Source organism: Anthonomus grandis, chromosome 22 (assembly GCF_022605725.1).
Source record: "Anthonomus grandis grandis chromosome 22, icAntGran1.3, whole genome shotgun sequence".
Taxonomy (NCBI): Eukaryota; Metazoa; Arthropoda; class Insecta; order Coleoptera; family Curculionidae; genus Anthonomus; species Anthonomus grandis.
The window spans coordinates 44,801,896-44,826,505 of record NC_065567.1 but is presented as its reverse complement, the minus strand read 5'-3'; the positions used below and the strand labels follow the sequence as shown (position 1 = coordinate 44,826,505).

General features: G+C 31.8%; 1 protein-coding gene and 1 long non-coding RNA gene across 3 annotated transcripts in view; both read right to left on the bottom strand.

Annotated features, from left to right (window-relative positions):
• The window catches only part of LOC126749096 (rho guanine nucleotide exchange factor 17), a 344,657-nt gene extending 328,162 nt beyond the window's left edge, over positions 1–16,495 (bottom strand). The window contains exon 1 of one of the 2 annotated variants that reach the window (XM_050458724.1): positions 16,118–16,495. In XM_050458724.1, coding sequence (XP_050314681.1) covers positions 16,118–16,221 — 104 coding nt within the window. In that variant the 5' untranslated portion in view covers positions 16,222–16,495. The remainder of the gene's footprint in view (positions 1–16,117) is intronic. The other variant, XM_050458723.1, reaches the window with a different exon arrangement.
• A 4,025-nt stretch (positions 16,496–20,520) lies between these two features.
• On the bottom strand, positions 20,521–24,233 carry LOC126748713 (uncharacterized). Its single transcript, XR_007664805.1, has 5 exons — positions 24,132–24,233; positions 23,735–23,862; positions 23,545–23,667; positions 23,402–23,479; positions 20,521–23,352 (listed from the first exon to the last, which is right to left on the bottom strand). It is a non-coding gene; the product is annotated as an uncharacterized LOC126748713 (long non-coding RNA).
• Positions 24,234–24,610: the final 377 nt, after the last annotated feature.

Sequence of the window (24,610 nt, the reverse complement as noted above, 5' to 3'; positions counted from 1 at the left end):
ATAAACATTTATTTTGGAGAATTTGCGTTTTTTTTTAAATTTTAATTAATAAGTCGTTTATCTCCGTAACTAAAACTATTTTACAAAATTTTTTTTCACTATTAGTCATTATTTGCCGTCAGCAATAATTTCCCAAGTTTATGCTTATAGGTTAAGAAACACCCTGTAGAATAAAACATAAAGAGGAGAAAGCTTTATGGGATTAATGCGAGCTGATGGTAGGTAAACACTAGAAACTTGTTTTTCTTAATGATCTCTTCATTGATTTTTTTACTAGAAGGGTTCAGTATATAAATAAATTTTTATGTGATCTAAAAATAACATTACTAGTAAAGAACCCAATAGAAATATGAGCTTTCTCATAAAAATATCAATAAAGGTTTATAAAGTAATGCTATAAAAACCTAAAAGCATATATAATAATATAGAATATATTTCACTTAATAACATATATCATTGCAACGGAAATAGATACATGTTTTGCGTAATATTCCATGTTTACAGATAAATTCATTCAGATTATTGTATGCTCTACGTTTCAAAAATGCTTTGTTATGTTATTTTTCTGTCAGATTTATCGCTATATTATAAACTGCATTTCTCTGTACAATATTAAAATTGGGTTTTTCTGCTTCAGATTAGTTGAGCCATATTGTTATTCGGACTATACTGTACTATTATAAATTTTTTGCTATATGGAAATTTTAAGCCCATCAGGCTAAGTCTACAGTAATAACTTTTATTATAAAACTATTTTATCATATCTCCTAGAATATTTAAGTTTGCTAAAAAACTATAATATAACACAATTGTTATTAAAACTTATATTTAATGAAATGGTTAAAACGGATAATACATTTAAAAAAAACAAAATAATATGAAATAAATAACGCAGTAATTGCTCCAAACTATTGACAATATATTTAAGTTATTCTTTGAATTCATTCACAGCATTTGCCCTTCCTATTGATATCTTCCTTAGGCCTCATTAATTTTATTTATAAAAGAAGCTTCCAATTTGGGTGGTATTTTATGACGTTTTTCTTTAAATTTAAGAGCCCTAGTAAAAAAAGTCTAATGATGTAAGTCAGGTGTAATCCGCAAACATCAGGGGGCTAAAATATTATACAGCTAAAAATTAATAATATCTTGTGTATTCTTATGCCGTCATATTTTTCGAGTCTCTTTTCCATTAGCAGGTACCCGCCCAGATAAAGTTTCTTTGTCTAAATTATTGTATAAAGGATCATCTATCATTTTTAAATCATTATAATTTTATGATTTGGGACGAAGGAAGATCATTAGCTAAGAAATTGCTGACGCGTAACAATAATTTTATTCTATGAGTATTGAAGTGAAATTAGTAATTTTTAGTATTTATTCTATTGTCATTCTTCATTAATTGGAAAGCTTTCATTAATTTTAAGACCTTTAATATTAAAGTCGTGGCAGTTACATACTATTTTCGTACTACATTAATTTCTCTGGTATTTTTTTAATATATGAGGCGTTTAGAGCTAAAGTGGATCAAGTCCAAAATTTCAAAAAATGGGTTTAGTATACAATAATACCCAATAAAAGTGTATCTTTTCAGTGCCACAGTGAATCAACTCCCTACTGCCATAGTTTGCCAACAGAAGCCAGTAGTTTTCTTTGGTTCTGAAAAAAAATTATTAAAATTTCAGAGCCAAAGTGGACCAAGTCCAAACTCATTAGAATCGTCCGGAAAAAAATCCGGAAAGGAAATATCTTCATCCTGATTCAAATATAAGAAAATTATATGACTTGTATGTTGAGAAATGCAATAGCGAAGAGAAGCAAGCTTTGAAACAAAAGTTTTACTATCACGTTTTTTCTACTAAATTCAACTTACATTTCAAAGTTTCTGCAAAAGCTACCTACAGTAGATGTGATGAATTTCAATTGAAGATAGAAGCTTCTACTGATGATCCGGAATGGCGTAGTAAATTTGAACTTGAAAAAAAATTGCACTTGGCTAAAGCCCTACAAGCCAGAGAGTCTCTTAAGCTGATAAAGCCTCTGCATCAAATACCTGTTATGTTGCAACATTCGATCTTCAAAAGGCTCTCCCATATCCAAAATTAACTACATCAATAGCATACTATAAGCGAAATATGTATGTATACAATTTTGGAATCCATTCTTTCAACAAAAATAATGGCTACATGCACTTATGGGACGAGACAGAAGTAGGGAGAGGATCACAAGAGGTAGCGTCTATGCTTGCAAAACATATTAGGGAGGCCAAACATCATTCCCATGTAATTCTTTACTCGGATTCGTGTACTGGCCAAAATCGAAATATTAAAGTGGCCTCTACATCGTTGAACTTGGTCCTAGATCCCCAGTTAAGCATTAAAACAATTGATCATAAATTTTTGGTTTCTGGTCACTCATTTCTTCCTAATGATCAAGATTGGAGTAATTGAATCAGCGTCACAAAAGTGTATCCAAATTTTTACACCTGAGGACTGGCTACAAGTTGTCAAGAAAGCAAAGTCAAAGAAGCCTTTTGTGGTTATCAAAGTAAATACATCCAATATTTTAACAACTAAAAACCTTGAACAAATGTTAGTTAATAAGAAGAAAACTGACGCAGGTGGTCCCGTAAAATGGCTAGAAATGAGGTGGATGATGTATGAGCGGGAGAAACCTTGGACACTGCAGTTCAAAAATACTTTAAATCCAGATGTTGCTTTCTCAAAAATAACCATGTCGACGAAAAATTCTAAATTTAGTGAGACCCAAGATCCGTTATACAAAACTGCCCGAGTGGTCACCAAGGCAAAGAAAAAAAGATATGTTGTCCCTTTTACCATTTCTTCCACCCAATACCCATGCACATTTTAAAAACCTACGAACAGAGAAACAAACTAGATCACAAAGTGGTTTGAATGAGGAAAATATTGCAGAATCAGATGATGATGAACCTATATATTATATTTAATGAAGTCTGATTAACCTTTCAGTGATATTTTTATATGCTGGCTAAAAAGTAATAAAACATTTGATTTTTCATTGTGTATTTATTTCATTTATCTTTTGTCAGAAACATTTCAAAGCCAAAGTGGATCAAGTCCAATAATTTCTCATTAAAAAATGTATTATCACCTTTCATTCCTAATTTTGAATTTTCAAACCATGATGAATATTTAAGTTAGTCTTCATAACACAATTCTAAAAAGAAAAATCTCATTTAATTCTCTCTGAGGAGTCACTTGTGTAATATAACTTTAACTCAATTTATCTCAAAACTATGAATTATGGACTTGAGGATTCACTTTAGCTCTGAACGCCTCATGTCCTATTCTATTGGCAATTCCTGTTGCCTCTTCTGCATTCACAATTTTATCTTGATAAACTTTTGAAGGTTATGCAAATGATAGATTCGTACCTAGTCGAATAAAAACTCGATGGGCCAATCAAAATGTAAAATCTGTTAATGTTATTAGACAGGCGTACACAATTACTATCAAAATAATTAACATAAGCAATAAATTTATAAGGAATCGAAATTTTTAAGCGCATGTTATGAAAAATCGCATGTAGGTGTATGTTTGAAATGATATACAGGGTGTTCATTTGAAAACTTCGCACCACGGATTTATCGAAAACCACTGTTTAAAAAAAAAAACGCCGAAATACGTCAAAAGGTTTGTCAAGGGGGACAACTTCCTAACCTAAAATTACTTCACCCTCTGCCCCCCAGGGTTATCCCCTTAAAAATTTTAAATGGCAAGGGGTATCGAGTAATAGCTTGTTTAAAAGGTCTTTCCGAGTATTTTATTTTGACGTTTGATTTTCTTAAATCGGTCGATTCTTTTTCGAGAAAATTAGAAAAATCTTTGTTTATCTTAATTTGTTCAGATAGAAAACAAAAACATAAAAATATCAGTTTTTATTTCAATAAGTGTTCAAAATGTTGCCCGTTTTTGGCCAAACAATGATATAGGCGAGTTCAAATTCCTGACGGATATTTTCAAAAACATGTTGTGGGATATCATGGCAGCTGTCGATGATGCGTTGACGAAGTTCATCCAAACTTTCAGGTTGGGAAGTAAACACAATAAATTTCAAATGACCCCATAGAAAAAAGTCTAACGGCGTTATATCAGGATATCTAGCAAGCCATTCTATAGGCCCCCTTCGCCCTATCCATTTATCTGGAAACTCGTCGTCTAGCCATTGCCGAACGGGAAAAACATAGTGAGGAGGAGCGCCATCTTGCTGGAAATATATTTTAGCCTCATCAAGTAAAGGGGTTTCCATCATCATCGATTTGGTTTTCAATATATTCAGTGATAAGCGGATAGATGGTATTTTCCAACATATCCAAATAAATGTCTCCATTTAAATTTCCGTCAATAAATAATGGCCCAATCACTTTATTTCCTAAAATGCCTGCCCATACATTAATTTTTTGAGGGTACTGGGTATGCCCTTCTACAAATGCATGAGGATTTTCATTGCTCCAATATCTACAGTTATGCTTAGTAACAAATCCATTTAGATAAAATGTGCATTCATTGCTGAAGCAGATATTCTTTACATGAATAGTATTATCATTAATCGCTTCAGTCATTTTTTCATAAAACTCAACTCGCCTATCGAAATCGTCTTCGGTTAACTCTTGCAATATTTTCATTTTGAATGGATGAAATTTATGAAGTTTGGTAACTGTGTGAACAGAGCCTAATGAAATACCAGTGGCAGCAACAATTTTGTGTAATGAAGTATTAGGATTTATTCCAAAATGACCCAAAAATTGAGCGGCTTCATCCAAAATTCGCCGATGATCACGTTTTTTATTTGCAACAGATCCAGTTTCAGTAAACTTAGTAATAAGGTCCAAAACATACCTATGCAAAGTTATCTTCTTCGGATGTCTGGCGTTAAACGTGACGGCAGTTTGCCGAGCACATTGATTTTGGGCACCATAAATTAGACTAATTTCCACTCTTTCGGCTAGTGTGTAAACCATTTTGGAAGTAAAATCTTCAATTCAACAAATAAATTTTCACTATTCCAAGACTGTCACAAATGTAACTGACGGTAAAATAAATTCTTTATTTTCCTTAGCAACAATAAATAACTAAGCAGGTATAACAATAAATACAGTTCGCCCAGGATAGCTGTGTTGATGAAAAGAATGCGAAAAAAAATTCAGGTTGTTATTTAGTTTTTTCCACGTCTAATCTTCGGAATTCCTGTTTATGTTGGTAGCTTTCATTTTAAATTATAAACGAATTGTAGATTTGGCAAACCCTAACGGGCAACATTTGGAACACTTATTGAAATAAAAACTGATATTTTCATGTTTTTGTTTTCTATCTGAACAAATTAAGATAAACAAAGATTTTTCTAATTTTCTCGAAAACGACTCGACCGATTTAAAAAATCAAACGTCAAAATAAAAGACTTCGAAAGACCTTTTAAACAAGCTATTACTCGATACCTCTTGCCATTTAAAATTTTTAACGGGATGACCCCGGGGGGCAGAGGGTGAAAAGGGGTGAAGTAATTTTAGGTTAGAAAGTTGTCCCCCTTGACAAACCTTTTGACGTATTTCGGCGTTTTTATTTTAAAGATATCCAAAGATATACTGTCCGACTTGTAGAAATTGCAGGTATTCTTTACAGATATCAAAAATGTCTTTCGGAACTTGGGATCTAACATACTAACTGACTCTCAAATTCCTTAAATCCTTAAATCTCCAAATTCCCTAAATATATAACTCCCAATAACCCATTACCATTAACCTTGACATATACAGTTAAGTGATGCAGATGAACTAAATAATCTAAATAGTCATGACTAAATATATATATAATAATATATATATATAATATATATAATACTAAATAATCATTTTATTCAATTTTCTATAATAATAGTATCGCTCTATTATTAAGAAAATTTCGACAAAAAATAAACAAAATATGTTCCAATTTAACAAATGACAAAAAGTTAAAAGAAAATAATTATCTTCTTATGTACACATAATAAAAAAATAATAATTATAATAAGGTATAAGATATTTATAATTACGAGCAAATAAAAAATTCGTTAAAAAGGGCTTGATCGCAAATGGCAGGTGATTGTGCATTTTTATAACGTTGTAAAGAATGGAGCGTTTATTTCTGAGCGTCACTTTGGCAGATAAAGATCATACTGCGCATTCCTAAGAGGAAAGTTGTGAATTGACCTTTCAGAGATAGCTGGTAGGTATTTTCAGATTAAAGAAATGGCTTTAAATAAACAAGAATGAAAGAATTAATATTTTAAATTCTTTAAAAAAAATCTTGACCATGAGTTCTACTGTTTAATCAGTTAACATTAAGGAGATAACAGCTCTGCTTTGTAGTTTTAAAATACGCTCAAATTAAGTTGTACAATACATATTCTGGTTGTACATACATAGTTTGGAAAGTTGTCAAGTTAACCTCAGTTGAGCTTCTTGGAAAATGATGTTTGTGAAAAATATATATTGATAAAGGCTCAATGGTGAATTCCAATTTTAGATCTTTATGTAGAATAAGAACCAAAACTTTCGACGGCAAGTCAATGATGAAGAGTTGAGTTATTTAGTACAAAGGTTGTAATGCATCTTAATATGGCAAAACTTTAGTTTTTCAAACGTTAAAGCATAATTTGATGTTTATTAAGTCATTTAAGTCTTGAAGCGTACTCATATCCGGGTTGCTCCATGTAAAACTCGTGTCTCACACGAAGAGGTAAGTTTTACCGCTAATGTACAGGGTGTCCCATTTTAGGTACTTTTGCGGGATATCTCCGTTATTTTTAGAGATAGAGAGTTGCGGTTTTCGCGACACTATGCTACTTTTTCGTAAAACTAAAAAGGCTGTTAACAAAATTTTCATAGCTCTTTTATTTTTTAAGATACAGGGCATTTTTGAAATTTTTGCATTTTGGGACTCCCGTCGTAACTTCATTATTTTTAAGTTTTTGTAAAAGTAAAATTCTTATAGGTTTTTTTCCGTAGAATCTAGCGGTATAGATATATATTTTTTTGATTAATAGTTTTTGAATTATAGCCCAAACTTATGTTTTTTATAAATGGAACACCCTATATATTTATAATTTATAAAATTGGCCTTTTTTTTCCTTTTCAAAAATATATAACAGTATGGATTATTTTCAAAAATACGCAAATAACTAACAATTTTCTAAATTAAATGCATAATTTAATAGTAGACCATGAATAACAATAATAGACAAATAAAGAGTTACAAATTAATTCTTTTTAATAGAAACTCCCACCATAATCAAGTTGCCCTAGCATTTCTTAATGTTCAATCTGTGCGTTCAAAAGTTAGCGAATTGGAACTATTTTTAGAATCGGTTAGCTTTCCTAGTGTGTTAATTCTTGTTGAACACTGGTTGAGGTCTGACGAGCCTATTGATATCCCTGGTTATGTACTAATTTCCAAATTTTCACGCAAGCAATATACACATGGTAGTACTCTTATTATGTTAGAGAAAGCTTTTTTAACTAAATTTGTGTTTATTACTATTGACAGATTTGATCATCTATTGATTGAAAAGGTGTGCGAGTTTTCTATTGTATTTAGCAGTAAGTTAAATTTGTATATTTTAGGATTGTATCGATCTCCATCTGGTAATTTAGATTTGTTTTTAGAAAAGTTGGAGATCCTCTTAAGTGAAATTTCGGTTAATGCGATGTTGATTCTGACTGACGAAAATCAGTGTACAACAATCAATGCCGGTTTATCTGGCCATGTGGCAATAGTGGGATTAGTAAAGCTTAATAGTGCAGCTAATGAGAATAAGTTTGGACGCAATAGACTTTATACTAGAGCTAATTTCTGCAAATTCTCTTTGCTTTGCAATATGTCAAGTTGGAATAATGTATTGACTACTGTTAACCCACTGCATAGCTTTCATCAAATAGTATTAAACAATTTTAACACTGCTTTTCCTGTTGTCAATATTAAGAAACGAAATAGAAAACCTTGGTATACTAAGGGTTTACGAGTATCTGGGAAAAATATGCGCTCCCTTTTTTACATTAGGAAATACGCTATGAACAATGCAACATTTTTAAATTATTATAACAGATACCGCAAGATTTACAGAAACTCAATCAAAATGGCTAAGTGAACCTACTTTCAAAGGAGGATAAATAATGCCTCCAACAGAGCAAAAGAGTCTTGGAAGATTTTAAATGAGCTAAGGGGCAAAAATAATGTCTTGGTTATTCCAAGTACCTTAGATTCCAATGTCCTCAATTCCTTCTACTGTGATATTGCTGGTAACCTTGCAGCCAATCTCTCACAAAAAATAGATCGCATGAGCTATCTCAGCAATGTGGTAGTAGCCGAATCTTTTTTTTTTGCCCCCACAAGTGTAGAAGAGCTTAAACAGTTAATGGTTAATATTAAGAATAAGAGTTCATCAGGTTGGGATGGGCTTTCTCTTAAAATTATTTCTGCTTTACCTCTTGTTGCTTTGCAAGTCTTGGCCGAGTCAATTAACTTTTCATTTATGTCTGGAGTTTTCCCAGAGTGCTTAAAAAGAGCAATGATTGTTCCTCTTTACAAGGGTGGCGATCGCGACTGTCCTTCTAACTTTAGACATATAGCGTTATTGCCTACTTTAGCCAAGATAGTGGAACGGCTCGTTAAGGTGAGGATGGTTTCATTTTTAAATAGGTTTGGCCTATTGAGTCTTCAGCAGTTTAGCTTTCGTGAGTCTGTGAGCACAAATGATGCTATCTTTAGCTTTCCAGAGCACCTGTACAACCGACTGAATGTTGGTGAAGTTGCAGCAGCGGTATTCTGTGACTTGTCCAAGGCATTTGACTGTGTGAGTCACAGAGTGCTGCTGATGAAACTGGAGCTCTATGGTTTCAGAGGAACGGCCCTCGAGTGGTTTCGTTCCTACTTATTAAATCGTGTCCAGGCTGTCAAATTTAATGGTGGTATCTCTAAGGAACTTAATATAAATGTGGGTGTTCCGCAAGGATCAGTACTTGGTTCTTTACTTTTTCTCATTTATGTGAACGATCTGCCACAACTGCAGGTAACTGGCAAATTTACATTGTTTGCCGATGATACCACCATCCTCTGGCACGACTCTGATGTTTCTCAAATGGAGGCCAATATACATGCAGATTTGTTAAAAATAAAAGACTGGTGTGATGCAAATTTTTTGACATTTAATGTTTCCAAAACAAATATCCTTAATTTTAAATGTAATACAAATGATATATGTTTAAATAATGAAGCCATCACCATGCCACCATTCAGTAAGTTTTTGGGTCTTTCCATAGACAAGTTCCTTCAATTTGAAGACCATATTGTGAATGTATCTAGAAAAGTCTCATCGGGCTGCTACGCCGTAAGGGTTGTTGCCACCAGTCTTAATTTCTCCATCGCCAGATCTGCATACTTCGCGATTATCGAGTCGCACCTTCGATATGGAATTTGCTTTTGGGGTTCATGTTCAAATTCACTTTTTAGTTCAGTGTTTGTACTTCAGAAAAGGGCCATTAGATAACTATGTGGGGCCAAGCCTCGTGACTCATGTCGCCCGCTTTTTGCAAGTCATAATATTTTAACCCTGTGTTGTATTTTTATTTTGGAAACAGTTTGCTTAGTTTTTAGAAAATATAAACAGGAACTCCACTTAGGAAGCCACTATAATACGCGACAAAATTATTTGTTGAGAATACCCATTCCTCATTTTGAACTTGTCCGTAGCTCTATCATATATGGAGGTAGAAAGCTGTTTAATAAACTTCCACTAGAAATAAGACAACTTAAGACTGAAAAAAAGTACGAGGAGGTACGTACAAGGACGAAAATATTTCTTGCTAGTAAAGCATACTATAGTTTAGGTGAATTTTGTAATGATTAACATTTTTAAGTTAAGTTATAATTTTAGCATAACTTTATTTTATTTTAAATTAGTTTCTCGTTTTTATTCCTTTATTATACAGTCTATTGGCTTTGTCTACAACTTCTATGTTTATATTGACAATAAAGCATTTTTGAGTTTGAGTTTGAATTTGAATTACGACGAATGGCGAACTGCATCATTCTTTTTTTTTTTGTAATAAAGGAACATAAAAAACAAATATATAAATTTAATAAACCGTGTTCAAGTAATTTGTCCTTTAAACGAGCAAATATACTAAAAAACGGTTGACTTCTCTCTGGATATCTAACAAGCATAAAACTACAACATTAGAAATTGGTAGGTAGTCATATAACGGCTTCTAACTTGCCTATGAAAATATAGTTTAGAAGCTTCTTCAGCATTTTCATTGCTTTTTTGGCAAAATTCACAAATAACGAAAATAAATATTTTTGTTATTCATTCAAAAACAGAGAAATGTCTCAACCTAAATGCTACCAATCAATGCCTAAAATCAACTTGTTAAGAAATATTAACATTAGCCAGTCCAATTTGTGTTTGTTGCACACATAAGTAAAGCATTAAAACTATTAAAATGTCTTTTACAAATGATGAAGCTGTCGATATGATTGCGGTATATTTTGAATGTCTTCAAGATGCGGCATTGGCTCAAAGGGTATACAGAGCTCGATATCCAAATGCGATGCGAAAATTTTTTCGCGTTTAGTAGAGATTTGCGTAATACTGGCAGCTTTCGACCTCAGTTGCGAAGACACTCGGCTAGATCAAGGGAAGACAATAATATTAATGTCTTAGCACACGTGGAATTCAATCCCCACGTTAGTACGAGAGCAATGTCTCGCGCGTTGGGTATATCACTACTATTCTAAACATTTTAAAGGATCACAGGAAAATTTGTATGTCACAAAAAATACTACTTTACATATTTCGCAATGTGTTTTTTTCAAATTTTGCTGCGCCCACATCATATGGTTTTACATCAAGCCTTAAATCACGGAGACTTTGACCGACGCTTAGATTATTGTCATTGGATGTTGTGCAGCATTAGGGAAAATAGAGATTTTTTATCCGAAATTCTTTGCACAGATGAGGACACTTCACAAACATCAAGGTGAGTCTTAATGTATCAGAGACTATTATAGGTCCCTATTTCTTTGATTAACCACTAAATGGTGCCGTATTTCTTGATTTTCTGGTGAACTTATTGTTTTTTTTATTAGAAGATATACCCCAGTAATTACGACAAAATATGTTTTTGCAACTAGACGGTTGCCCAGCACGATTGCGAGAACATCTAGATTTAAGATTTCAACAGAGGTGGATTGGGCGAGGAAGTCTATTTCCTTGGCCACCCCGATCCCCAGACCTCACCTGTTTGGACTTCTACCTATGGGGTCGGTTGAAAGATATTGTTTACCAAATTCAACCAACAACTAGAGATGACATGAAAATACGAATACAAGAAGCCATTTACAGCCATTTACAGATTTACAGTCAAGAGCAGAAATTGAAGCTGCTGTAATGTCCACGCATAAGCGGATTCAACAATGCATTAATTTTGATGGATGACAGTTCGAGCATTTAAGGAGGCATTAGTTTTATTTCAAAATCGGTAATTTATTTTATTATGCCTATACGCGTTTTTTTTTCAACTTTTTGAACAAAGAATATTTTAAAATTATTAAATTATGACTAATTAATAATAAAATATTATTGAAACTTAAAAAAAGACAAATAAATAACAATAAATATCGGTGTAATAGCGTCTTATTAAAATTATATAACTAAATATTCCTTCTTCGATATTTCAGGCTACGAATAAGATATCAAGATATGGTTTTCACTGGCCTATTCAGCTATCGTTTCACTACATTTTTTTGAAGAAAAAGTCATATTATTGCATTTAATTTTTTAGAGAATTTTGCAATTTTTTGTTATTAGATAAAAAAGCGCGCTCTAGACCTATCACAGATAAGACGGATTTGATGGAGCAATAAATGTTTTTTCCAACGAGACCAAGTTTGTTAAAATCCGTTCAGTCGTTTAGGAGTTACATCTGTTTATTTAAAAAAACATTGAATTACCCCCCCACCACTTTATTTTAATAGATACGTCACAAAGTGTTAAACAAAAATTACTCGAGTAAAGCCGAGCTTTAAAAAACATATATAGAATGATAATAAATCATATACAGCAGATCATGTCGCTTTAGCAGCATTGCTGGATTTAGCCAATCATGTAAAGTTTCAAGTAATGCTGAAAAAAGACGTTGTCGGAGAATTTTTAGATACAATAAAAAGCGCATGTTCTTCAAAGATATACCTAAAGATATACTGTACGTAAGTTTATCATTAAGTTAGTTTAACTTAAGTTTCCGTTTCCAGGGAACTTTTTGGCTTTTGGATTTTATAGAAAATACTGCCTCATGATCTAAGAAAACTGAATTAAAAACAAATAAATCAACGGAATTTGAATCAAATGAAAACATGACATAGTACTAGCTTTAGTTATTCTGGTTGGTCAGTTAATACGGAGACCAATACCAAAAGAATTGAAGATGAACTGAAGAGATTCTTGAGCAGTAGGCATAATGGAAAAGTTGTCAATATTGAAATCATAAAATTAGTATGGCTTCGATAGGCACTGAGTTAAGTATCTAACTGTCTCTATTCGAATTATAATAAGTTTTATGATTTAACCTATTTATTGACATTCGATTTTTAATTTAAATTATATGTTTTAAGTAAATATTAATTGTTCATGAGTCTATGAAACATAAAATTAAATAAAAAAGGAGGGTCAGGCGAGGTCATCGTTTGAAAGCTCCCACTGAATGCTTTATGGTCCAAAAATATTAAGTCAGTACTTCTACCCATAGCAAATGGCAGCTTTTGAAAATCTAATTTTTTGCATTTTTATTTCCATTTAAAAAAATTAAACTTTAGGTAACACACAAATATAACTATTATAAAAGATGTTGAAATTGTGCACCATTAACTTCAAGAAAGTAAAATAATCTATTGAAGAACTCTTCACGAACGTTGTGGAAAGTGGCAACATGAATATTGCGACATGCATCAATTATTCTTGGACGTAGATCGAAGATAGATTCTGGCTGGGTGACGTAGACTTTTTGTTTCAAGTAGCCCCATAAAAAAAATCAAGAGTTGTAAGATCGGGCGACCTGGCTGACCACTCGGTCAGCCCTAGAAGACCAATCCAGCGATTAGGATAAGTATTAGTCAAATATTCACAATATTTCGGTGGTCAAATATTCACAATATTGAGGCGGTGCCCCATCTTGTTGAAAAACTGTTTACAATTCAATTTCATGAGCATTGTCTTCAATAATCTCAAGGATCAGTGGTTTCTTCTGCATTTTCCAACACGTTTAAGTAAAATTCTTCTCTCAAATTTTGGTCTAAAAAGAAAGGCCCAACAATGTGATTCCCTAATAAGCCAGCCCACACATTTACATTTTCTAGGTATTGATTGTGTGTTCTACGAAATATGTGGGGATTTATTTCGCTCCAATAACGGACATTACCATTCAAAAAAAAGTACATTATTCACTGAAATAAATGTTCTTGACATAAGCAGGCTGGCGTCCTATTCTTTCGGTCGCAGAATTCCATACGTCGATCAGGATCATCTTTTTGATGAACCATTTGAATTTTATACGGATAATTCTTACCATGGCTACTATAATATAGACCTGTTTTTCCTCTGGATAGCTGGGACGCCCTGGATTCTTCCTACTGGTAACACTGTCTACTGGTAGCCTGTCTCGGTAAATTTCTTAATTAGCTCCCGAATATACTTTCGACATACTGGACGGTCAGGAAAGCGAACATTAAAAATTATTTCCATCTCATGTACATCGTACATACGATTTCCACCTTAAATGAAAATAAATTTCAATTTTTTCAGCAAAGGGACGTGGATCAGGCATTCTCGATTAAATCAAGGTACAAATAAAATTGGATTGAGCGAAATAGCAAAAATATTCTCTCCTTTCGATTTTATTCGCTTTTAAAGGTATTGGTACACCAAGTTTTTGTGTGGAATTGGTAGTTTTTATGATAATAATGTGACATTGACAGTGACAAAAATACAAACTCTACAAACAACAACACATCTACAAACAAATTACACATGAACAGGTGATACAAGAACAGTGGTGAAGAAAATAAAAATACCTAAAAATGGGAAAAATAAGATTTTGAAAAGCTGCCTTTTTGCTATGGGTAATAGTAAATATAAATAGCGTCTCGCCGCCATTTTGAAGTCAACACGCCATTTTAAATTCTTGCAAAATGAGCTAGGGACCAAAAAGTAGTATTTAGATTGCTTATAATGTGTCGTGTTCTGTATAATGTGTAATTTCAAACTTTTACATGAACGCATTCAAAAGATAAGAGAAGGGGGGGGGAAATAAGAGCCTCATTGTATATTAATATCTTTGGTTTTATTTTAAGCTCTCACTTATTTTTTATAGGTATATTATTTTACTCGGTACTAGATCGTCTTACTGTTAATAACCATTTTTACGACCAGTGTTCGCGCGGCCTTCCGCAAAAACCTCGTGTGTTATCCTGATCCTGACTGACCCCTAGGTAAGTCTTTTAAACATGGTTAATAGGGTGCCATTGATTAGAAAAGGGTTCTAATCAATTGAGGCCCTATAGACTGTAAAATTTATAGGTTGTGATGGTTCATGTACCTTTGGACGGTTTCACACCACAGCCTGCTGACTTAGCACGAAAAATATAAAAGTGATCATGAAATGTGATCGTGAAAATGAAAAGTGAGAAGACTTACCTAGGGGTCAGTCAGGATCAGGATAACACAGGAGGTTTTTGCGGAAGGCCGCGCGAACACTGGTCGTAAAAATGACTGTTGTTTCTTTTTTTATCGCAATAACCCAAAGGTTCAAGTTTTCAAATGCTATAGTTAGGTGTATAAATATTTTATTCATAATATTACGAGAATAATAATAAAAATACTTTATTCATGTAGGCGAAGTCAAGCTCTAAGATATTTTACTTTTCCTTTGAACTATATATTAAAAAGCCTAGGATATGAAATATAAGCAAAGTGAAAATCAAACGACAGGGCGCTCGTATCTCCTTAGAAACTGAAGGAATAACGTAAAGTAGTTTTTTCAAGTTTTTATAATAAAACTATGTCTACTGCTACGCGAGCCAATTTATTTATTTCGGTTGAATCATCCAAAATAAAATTGTTTTGGGGTTCTTACTGCTCGCTCGGCTGAGAATATTATAGGAACCGCTCCGTAAATATTTTTGGCTAGTCTGCTTCTAAACTAAACTCCGATAATATTATAAATGCAAAGGTGATTTTACATAAAAGCATTTAAAAGTCAAATAAGATCAGATTACCAATGAGACTGCCAAAAATATTATTAAAAATAACTGTCATTATCGTCAAATGCTTGCATATTTGCTTTTACTCGGTAGCCAAATGTTATTATCATAGCCGTCTATTGATTAATTATTAATATACATCGCGGAAATCAGATATGCGCTATGGTCTGTTACTTATTTTTAATGGCTATATAAAAAATAAATAAAAGCGGAAAAAAAATTTTTCAGTATTATTAGGTATCTAAAACTATAGGATATGTTCTATATATATAAAAAATATGCTTTATATGGTATATTTTTTAAAATATAAAAGTTCGTCCTTCTTAAATGAAACTAATTTATTTTATATTTACATTAGATTATAGTCAACATCCTCTCTAGTGCCTTACACAACTATACCTAACTAAATTTTGTATAAAACTATATACATTTTAAGCTAAGCAACTTTTTATAATATATTTTGACAACTAATATACTCTGTTTTTTTTATTACCAATCAGCTTCTTGTACCTTTAATACCTCATAATACAGAAGTTTCCTTATGGTTAGAAATTTTACCTTTCAACTGTTCAAAATTCTTTTTGTCATATTCTTTTAGTTTTAATTTTAACTTTCTTTGCCTTTGATAGTATTGATACTAATTTAATTTGGCAGAAAAAACTATTTTAATTAACTTTAGACCGAAAGTTGATTTTGAACATGATAAAAATCAAATGAAAGTACATGAACTAAATTTAACGAAGCTACTTTAGCCTTTTTAAGTAAAATACTCTTTGTTGAATTATTACCTTTTATATGGTTCTTCTTGCAGAAAGCCGGGTAAGTGTGTAGGGCAAGAGTTGACACAGTCCTGGCAACGGGCTAGACAGCCCTCCTGCCATGGAAGTGACATGTGTCAAAATGACCCACTGGAGGGTCAACGGTCATCGTACTGAAGAACCACCTGTAGTAGTTTGAGAAGCACCAAGTTAAAGCAAACACCGAAAGAAACACCTACGAAAATGATGCCGAGTGCAAATAGAGCAAGTTGACTGTAAAGCGCGACGCCGCGCCAGAGATAGTCACCTTTTGCCTTATTTAATTCTCTGGTGCTCGTGTCCGCCGCGCCGATCTAAACTTGATTCTTGGCCTGGTCAGTTGGAGGGGAGCCCCTACATCTCGATAACCGTGATGTTGCATACTGCAACTGCATCACATCTCTTTTACATCCTACGTGGTAATTCTTTATGGGGCGTTACATGTGGTCTCTCTTTCTTATTATTATATTCTTTTCACAAACCAGTGAGACGAATCGAGTGATCTTAAATCTTCCTATTAATGTAAGGTACAGGCCTGCAATACATATTTCAATACATATTAGATAATTCATAATATTATTTCATTTATGTGTAGACAAATTCGAATTCGACCTCAAGTCAAAGGCAAACTCGAATTAACAATTACAATATATTTATTTTTACACAAGTACATAGGTTAGGTTTGTTGTGAGTAGAGCAGCTTGTGTTCCTCCACTGCAACCCTAATAGTAGGTCTATTGTGGTTCACTCCTAGGTGTTTATACTTCCCCAATCAAGTCATAAGTTGATTGGGAGAAGCATTCTTAATGTCTTCGTATTAGGGGTATTATTCACCCATAAATTCCTCTTTCCTGGATTACTTTTTTATTTTACAATATTTTTTAAAGCAGTTTTCACTAATGAAATTTATATATTTTGTTTAAGAGTTGATAGGTGCTAGTTTTTTGAATTTCTAAAATCTTGATTTTTTATTTCAAAACAAAAAAGATAAATAAAAAAAACCTTCCATGCGTCTCGATATACATCGATTTTAGAAACATTATATTGAAAAACTATTTCAAAAAAATTAATAATAAACCTTTGAGAACGGAAATACAAAATTGAGGCATTTTTCTTACAATTTCTTGAACCGTCGATCAGTTTAGGTATCATGTGGAAACGACGCGACGCAAGCATACGTTAAAATACAAATATGCCCAGCCAATAAGAGCATTCCGGCACTACAGAGGCGTAGCTTGCGTGCCGCCAAAATTCAAAATACGAATTTTTCGATGCCTGTAGTTAAACAGCTAGATTTGGCATCTCTGACCTATATATTTGCTACTATAGGACTTTGTTTTGTTAGGCATTTACATTTTAGATCGGAAAAGAAATGCGATGTGCATATAAAAGACGCTCAATAATGAAATATTTGTAGCTGTTATAGATTAGAAAATTATTGATTTTTTTTTATATTTACAGCGTGATCAAGATTTTTAAGAAAATAAAAATAGACAGTTGTTGCATGGGGTCAGAAATTAAAAAAAAAAAGAAACCAGGTATCCTCAGGACACTAAGTCTAGGTTTCTTTAATAAATAAGTACAAGTGCATGAGTGAGAACAGTATATATACCGTGTAACGGTAACATTAAACCATCACCGGTAATTAATAATAATTATGGCATTATTATTAATGATAACACTTAAAGTTTTTTTGGTATTTTTACTTAGGTTGTTTTATAGATGTTTTTTATGGTATTATATTAAAATTTAGTGTAAAATTACTTCTTACATGCCATATTCCTATAGGTATCGATAATTTAAAATTTTCATAACATAATAATTGTCAATGAACGTTTGAAAAGCATTTAAATAGCAAATTATACATTACTTAGGAGATTTAAATATGTGGATCAGAGAATATCGAGTAGGTAGATGATAAAGATTGCCAGGCAATAAACAACTAAAAGTATTTCAAGAAAAAATCACCATATAAATAACATTTAAACTTTTGTTTGACGACAATTAAAATCAAAATATATAAAACATATAATCCTAAAAAATATGTGTATTTATTTTAATTTTTAAATAACTGTTTAGGCATTGTTTTGATAAAATCCCATCATCATAGTGGCCATAAGAAGTAAATATTTCATAAATATTTTGAGGCAGCTTACTTGCTGAGTAGTTTTCAAAGACAATTTGAAAATTATATAAATCATTGTGATGAAAGTTTTAAAATTACTTTGAAATTAAAAAAAATTCCCATCATATTTATCAAATATACTAATGTTGACTAGCTTACTGAAATGTTTTAACCTTTAGCAAATATACTTTAAATTTTATAATAACATATTTTATAATAATAATTTTTAAAATAAACTATACTATGGACTCTATACTATATTAAAATGTATTATATTATATCAACAACTCAAAACTAAAATGGTAGAGAAGAAACTAAATCCATCCAGCTTGGTTATAATCATATTATAAATATGGCTATATAATATTATAAACTAGCACTTCTGATCACAACTGATCCTACAAAGGATTGAAATTATGAATTAGTCTAGGAATATAAAAATTAATGCAATATTACCATTCTTTAAAACCTTAACTAAAATTCTTGAGAGGCATGTCCCTTGATGCATATGCTTTCCCCAGACTTAATATTACTCATTTTACATAAGCTATTTAATCCTAAAAGTAAACAACAAAATATAGAATTATGTCTGATAACTAAGAGTTTATATAACCTCTGATGTTTCTCCTGTTACAATTGTAAAATATATGTTATCCTCCATTCTCAAATTTATTTTGCATCTGACAAGCATAATCGACTTCCCTATTACTTTGTTCTCTATAACAGGAGTGATGGAATTATTATTGAACATCTACTTTTTAAAAAGGAATAAATTTAATTCAAAATAAATTCTACACAAATTTGACCATCGATTAACTACAACTTTATTCGTCGAAAATTAATAGATAAGTGATTTTATATAATTCAATTTTTATGGAGCCTAATAATATTAAAATGCTTATTTTGTTGATTCAGGAATATTTGTAATAATAATAATTATGTATGGGGTCAACTGAGGTTCTTGGCCTGGTTGCATCACATAACTCAGGTATATTCTTCAAAATTTCTAAAATTTAAAAATGATTGTTTTATCTTTATTTTGTCGATATTAAACAAAAATTTTTGTTTAAACTATTAAAATAAGAAAATGTCTAGGTATCGTTGGTACACATTGGACATATAATGTGTTCCTTGTATGCCTGGCCAAAAAATTCTGGGTGAAACTTCCTTCTCGCAGATTTCGCAGATTGCATTTTGTTGGCTAAAAAATACATAATAATTCAGATTAAACCTAAAAAAATTATATCTTGCCTTAGTGTTGCCATAATTATCGTAAACAGACACTGCAGCAGCTAAAATAGAAATTATAGAGGAAAGAAATCACTGAACAGTTTACTAGAAATTGAAAATCAAACACTAAAATGTTTGTTTTTGAACTCAAAATTAGCGTAGTACCGAATATTATAGACAACGGAGTCAACACTAAGCACTATGACTGCTGTGAGTACTGAAATAGTGGCAAAATCGATATAAATAATAATTATCGGCGATAATTAAATAATTCAGGAAGCAAAGCAAATAAAATAAAATTGGCAATCTAGGTTAGGGAAAACAAAACAAAATTAATATGCCAATGCCAATAGGCACGCGAAATTTTACGGACGTAAACGAAGGGATCAATCGGTATTTGGTCCCATCTTCAATTCTCATTGGCTGGGCATATTTGTCTTTTAACGTATGCTCGCGACGCACGGCCGGGCTACCGTGAATCAAATCAAGAAACGCACGACGCTTGTTCGGTCCGATCTGCGTAAACGGCGGTATCGACTACTCGGCTGTCCCAAGTAAAAACCAAGTAACTGCTAAAAATACGATTTTAAGAAAAACGACTTTTTATAAATCTGCTTTACCCTTATGTTGCTTATGAAGGGTATACTATTTGCATCTCAGTAATTATATGACCATATTTACTGAGATGCAAATAGTATACCCTGCCGTTTGTTCAATGAGTATTTCAATCAGTTTAAAGCATATTAAATTAGTTCGGCAATAAAAAAAACTGTTTCTTCACATGAGTATAAAATTGTATAAAATTAAATAAGTTGGAAAAAACCTAGTAAGTGCACTTGCTTTGTTTTTGAAAATTAAAAAGTAACAAATGCTAATAGGAATAAACGAAGTAAATACCTAATATTAGGTATTTAATAACTAACATTCTACACTATTTTATCACATCAGTCAAAAAATTAAAATAAACTATTTTTGGTCTGCATTTTTGTGATGTTTTACTTTTAAAGCAAAATGTTGTAAAACAAATAATACAACAATGTCAATGCAAAAGATTTATTTTGGCACTAAAAATCATAAAAATTACAAACTTTAATCTTGCCCTTTATAAAGATAAACATAAACGTAAATAATATTATCCATATAACATTGTTATAATTATTATTGTTTCTTATAAACTAATTTATTAAGTATACGAGTAAAAGAACAAATTTGAAAGAAAATTAAATAAGGGAAAACGAACTAATAATCTTCATTTATGGTTTCATTTGCATCTCTTGTCAAAACCAAATCTTCGGAATTTGATGCAGGAATCGTATGCCAAAAAAGTCTTCGGTTTTCTGGCATTAGAGGAAGTAAATCACTTATAATTTTTTCCTTTTTATCCGCATTAATTCCACGTTTTGGTAACATCTCAGGCACGGTAGATAAATTGTATTTCTTTTGCAAGAAATTAAGTTCTTGATATTCTTCGCTAAAATTTGTTTTATAATAGAGGCATGTTTTACCTTTTAAAAAGCAAACTTCTACCAAATCGGCTAATAAAAAACCTCTCAAGGAATCTTCTGTTTTTCTTGCAGTTCGTTTTTTATTTTTCCAACCGTGAAACTCAGTGAGTTTTATGGTTTCTGGAACTGGCAATTAAATCAAGAAGCTCTTGAAAATCATAAGCAGTTTGTTTTCTTTTAATTTTTTGTTCAATATTGCCGTGTATCCCATCAGCACTCATATGTGTATGACCTTTTGTTAAGTAACGAATCGTTACTTTTTGTGGACCAAACGATTCATTTACTTTGCTCACCAGGGCGATGAATAACACCCCATTTTTATTTTGTGCCGCACAGTTGTCGCACCAAAATATAAACCCGCTTACATCGCGCTCCATTTTAATAACCTCAAACATTGCATCAACCAATGACTCTGCTTTCCTACCGGATAAAGCTTCATGCCAGACTTCACAACAAACAGTGGCGAAGCGTGAACTTTTCTTTCGGGCAGACAAACAATAAAAATCGTTAATTAGAAAAAAATGTGTATTCAATATTATGCACTTTAATGAAATAGAGATTGAAAGCGCATGGAATATTAACTCAAAGAGAAAAATATGTAGTGATATAAAAAAAGAAAAAAATTATTACTACTAGCATAAAAAGATAGATAGATAAAAATAAATACTACTTACAAAAAAAACACAACATGGTATAACCATAACTTATAAATCCATAATATCCATTATTTTAAAATTAATTAAAGACAAATAAAAACACAACTAAAATACAATTGCCAAGATCAAACAGTTGTTCATAAATAACCCCTAAAATATCCACTAAAAAAATCTTTTCTATACACCCAAAAATAAAAATACTAATTATTAAATTACAATAGCACGCGCCCGCACCAAAAGCCAAATGCAGATTCATCAAAAAACAAAACTGAAGATGTATTGCGGCCGACCAAGAGCATAATAAAATAGCTGGTCGACTTCGATAGACAAAAGCTCAAATGTCTTTTCCGCGAGTACATTTTGTATACGTAATAGGCTGAATACTGACGCGGCTGGACCTCTGTCACCTGTTTGATGCGTATATGGTTCGATTAGATGCTCCAAATTTCGGAAGAGAAATATCAATATGTCTTCTTGGGGATCGTATACATTAATTGGGTATCAGCCCTGCATTTTTATTTTAATTGGTGCGTCAGGCGGGGCGCGCCTTAAATATTATAGATAGATAGATATTATAGCCGTTTAGATACTATATAATAATAGTAAGGAGAGCGACTACATTCTGTATTATTTTTTTTAATTTGAATTCAACAATTACATGAAATAATTAGGTAATAAATTAATAAGAAATAACTGGATAATTTTGGGTAGACAGTGTCTACCTTGTCTACTCGTACGCTTCGCCACTGACAACAACTATCGTTCTTGTCATTTTTATTCATTCTAGCAAATGTCTGGTTAAAAACAACCAGTCTGCTTGTAAAAAAACAAGTTTTACTTTGGGGCATAATCGGAATTAATAACACTTTTTGAAGATCCATAGAAAAAATGCGTTTAGAACAATTTTTGGAAAAATGAGAAGCTTTTAACTCATGAATAGTTATTTTTTCCTTGGCCTCTAAATTATTGTTATTATTTAAAATATTATTGTTTAAAGAAGTACAATCTTCGCAGACGTCAGATTTGAGTTGACAAAGTGAAATGTAACATTTTTCGGTAAATTTCTATTTTGCAAAATCCGGGATGTTGTGAAATAAAATCGTTAAATAAAAACTCTATAGTTAATTATCTAGGTAGATATCAGGTGTTGGGAGCATTTTTTCTTCTATAGTGGCTTATGCAAGGGTTAAAGGATTTAATATGTTCTTTTATAATATTCCGATCGACCTTTCGTTTAGGATTTAAACATCTGCGTTCTTTTACAGCACTTCCACAAGGTTCGGCTTTCATTGCTAACACCAAATGAGTAATGACAGCGTCTGCTTTATATCTGAGAGTATTTAAAAATATTAATTTACATACTGAAATTTCTGTGGTATCAGGTAACTTTGGTAAAGAAAAAAGTCTAGACTCTGCTCGATTGTGTAGTGCTTGTGAATACTTGCGCTTAACAGGAACTAAAGTGACATGCTTACTAAGCCACTTTCGGCGACTTGTATAATCCATCGACCAATAGTGATTCCAAATAACTTCTCGGGTTTCTTCATCTAATTCTACACATTTCCTTCTGCATACGTTTTTACATATTGGTCTTAAGGTATGATTCTTTTTATTTCTTCTCACTTTTTGTTCAAGAGTAAGCTTTTTGCCATTATTTTTCAATTGCATTCTGGACTCTTCAATGATCTCGAGGTTTTCACCACCAGAGGTCTAAAATTTTTTTTTCTACAACAATAAACGTAAGTTTACAAAATATTACCACAGCTTTCTCAGAATCTAATAATTTTTCAACATTATTGGAGATTTTGGGTACAACGGCAATTTTACTACAGCCAGGCTAAAATAAATAGACCTGTTTAATAAAAGGCAAATAAAAACAATAGCCTGGAAAATTGAAAATACCTGTTCATCGCTGATTGAAAACTTCCTTTTAAAACTCATCTTTTGCTTTAGCTTTGAACAGGTCGGTTTTTCCTTTCTATGTTCTTCAATATTAAATGAACTCTCTAGATTGGCTAAAGGCATCTAAATGGAAAATTAAAATATTAAACCAACTAAAAACAGACAAAGAAAACAAACAAGATAACATCACCTTTTTAATTTTTCTAATTAGGCGGCGCCTTTTTTTTCTGTACTTGAGCTGCATTTTTGGTAAATAATCTCGCTGTCACTTTCACACCCTGAATGCTCATATTTGACTACCGGAAATAACTGAAGGAACTAAATAAAACAAAAAACCTCTAAGTATATAAACTTAATTTCTAGTATACAAGTATAAACAAATTAAGATGACTTTTAAACCTCTAAAAAAGTAATCTGTATTTAAATAAGAATAACGCAATTGGCTATGGAAAAAGAAACCATAATATAATAAACAAACCATTTATTTAATTTATATAAATATTAATTTATATTAAATCATAGGACATTACATTCAATATTGTGCGAAATGTATATTACAAAAATTTCACATTATAAAAAATACTTACTATTTGTGACAAAATGCCAGTAGTTTCTGGCCGTAAAGCACAATCCATTATTATTTTGGTGCGAAAAGACATTTTCGACGAAGAGGCGGACGTCCTTCTTCCTTGAACTCTCGCTTACACTACACTGCTTAACTCGTTCCACTTGACTTACTTGTTAAATAGCACTGGTGGGGAGACCCTGTTCTTATGCATAGGCACAAATTTCCCATGCAGAAACAAAGTAACTGAATATTTATTAAAAATGTATATATATAATATTATTTATTAAAATATATAATAATATATATAATACTATTTATTAAAAATGTCAGTTACTTTGTTTTTGCTTGGGACAGTCGTACTGGTCAACAGCAATTCAATGTAAAATTGAAATGTTAAATTTTGAATTTTTATATTGAGAGTAATAGATCGAGAGTTCACTTAGAAGTATTTTATTGCGAAGGTGTTGCTACATTGCTTTTAATATTTATATATAAATG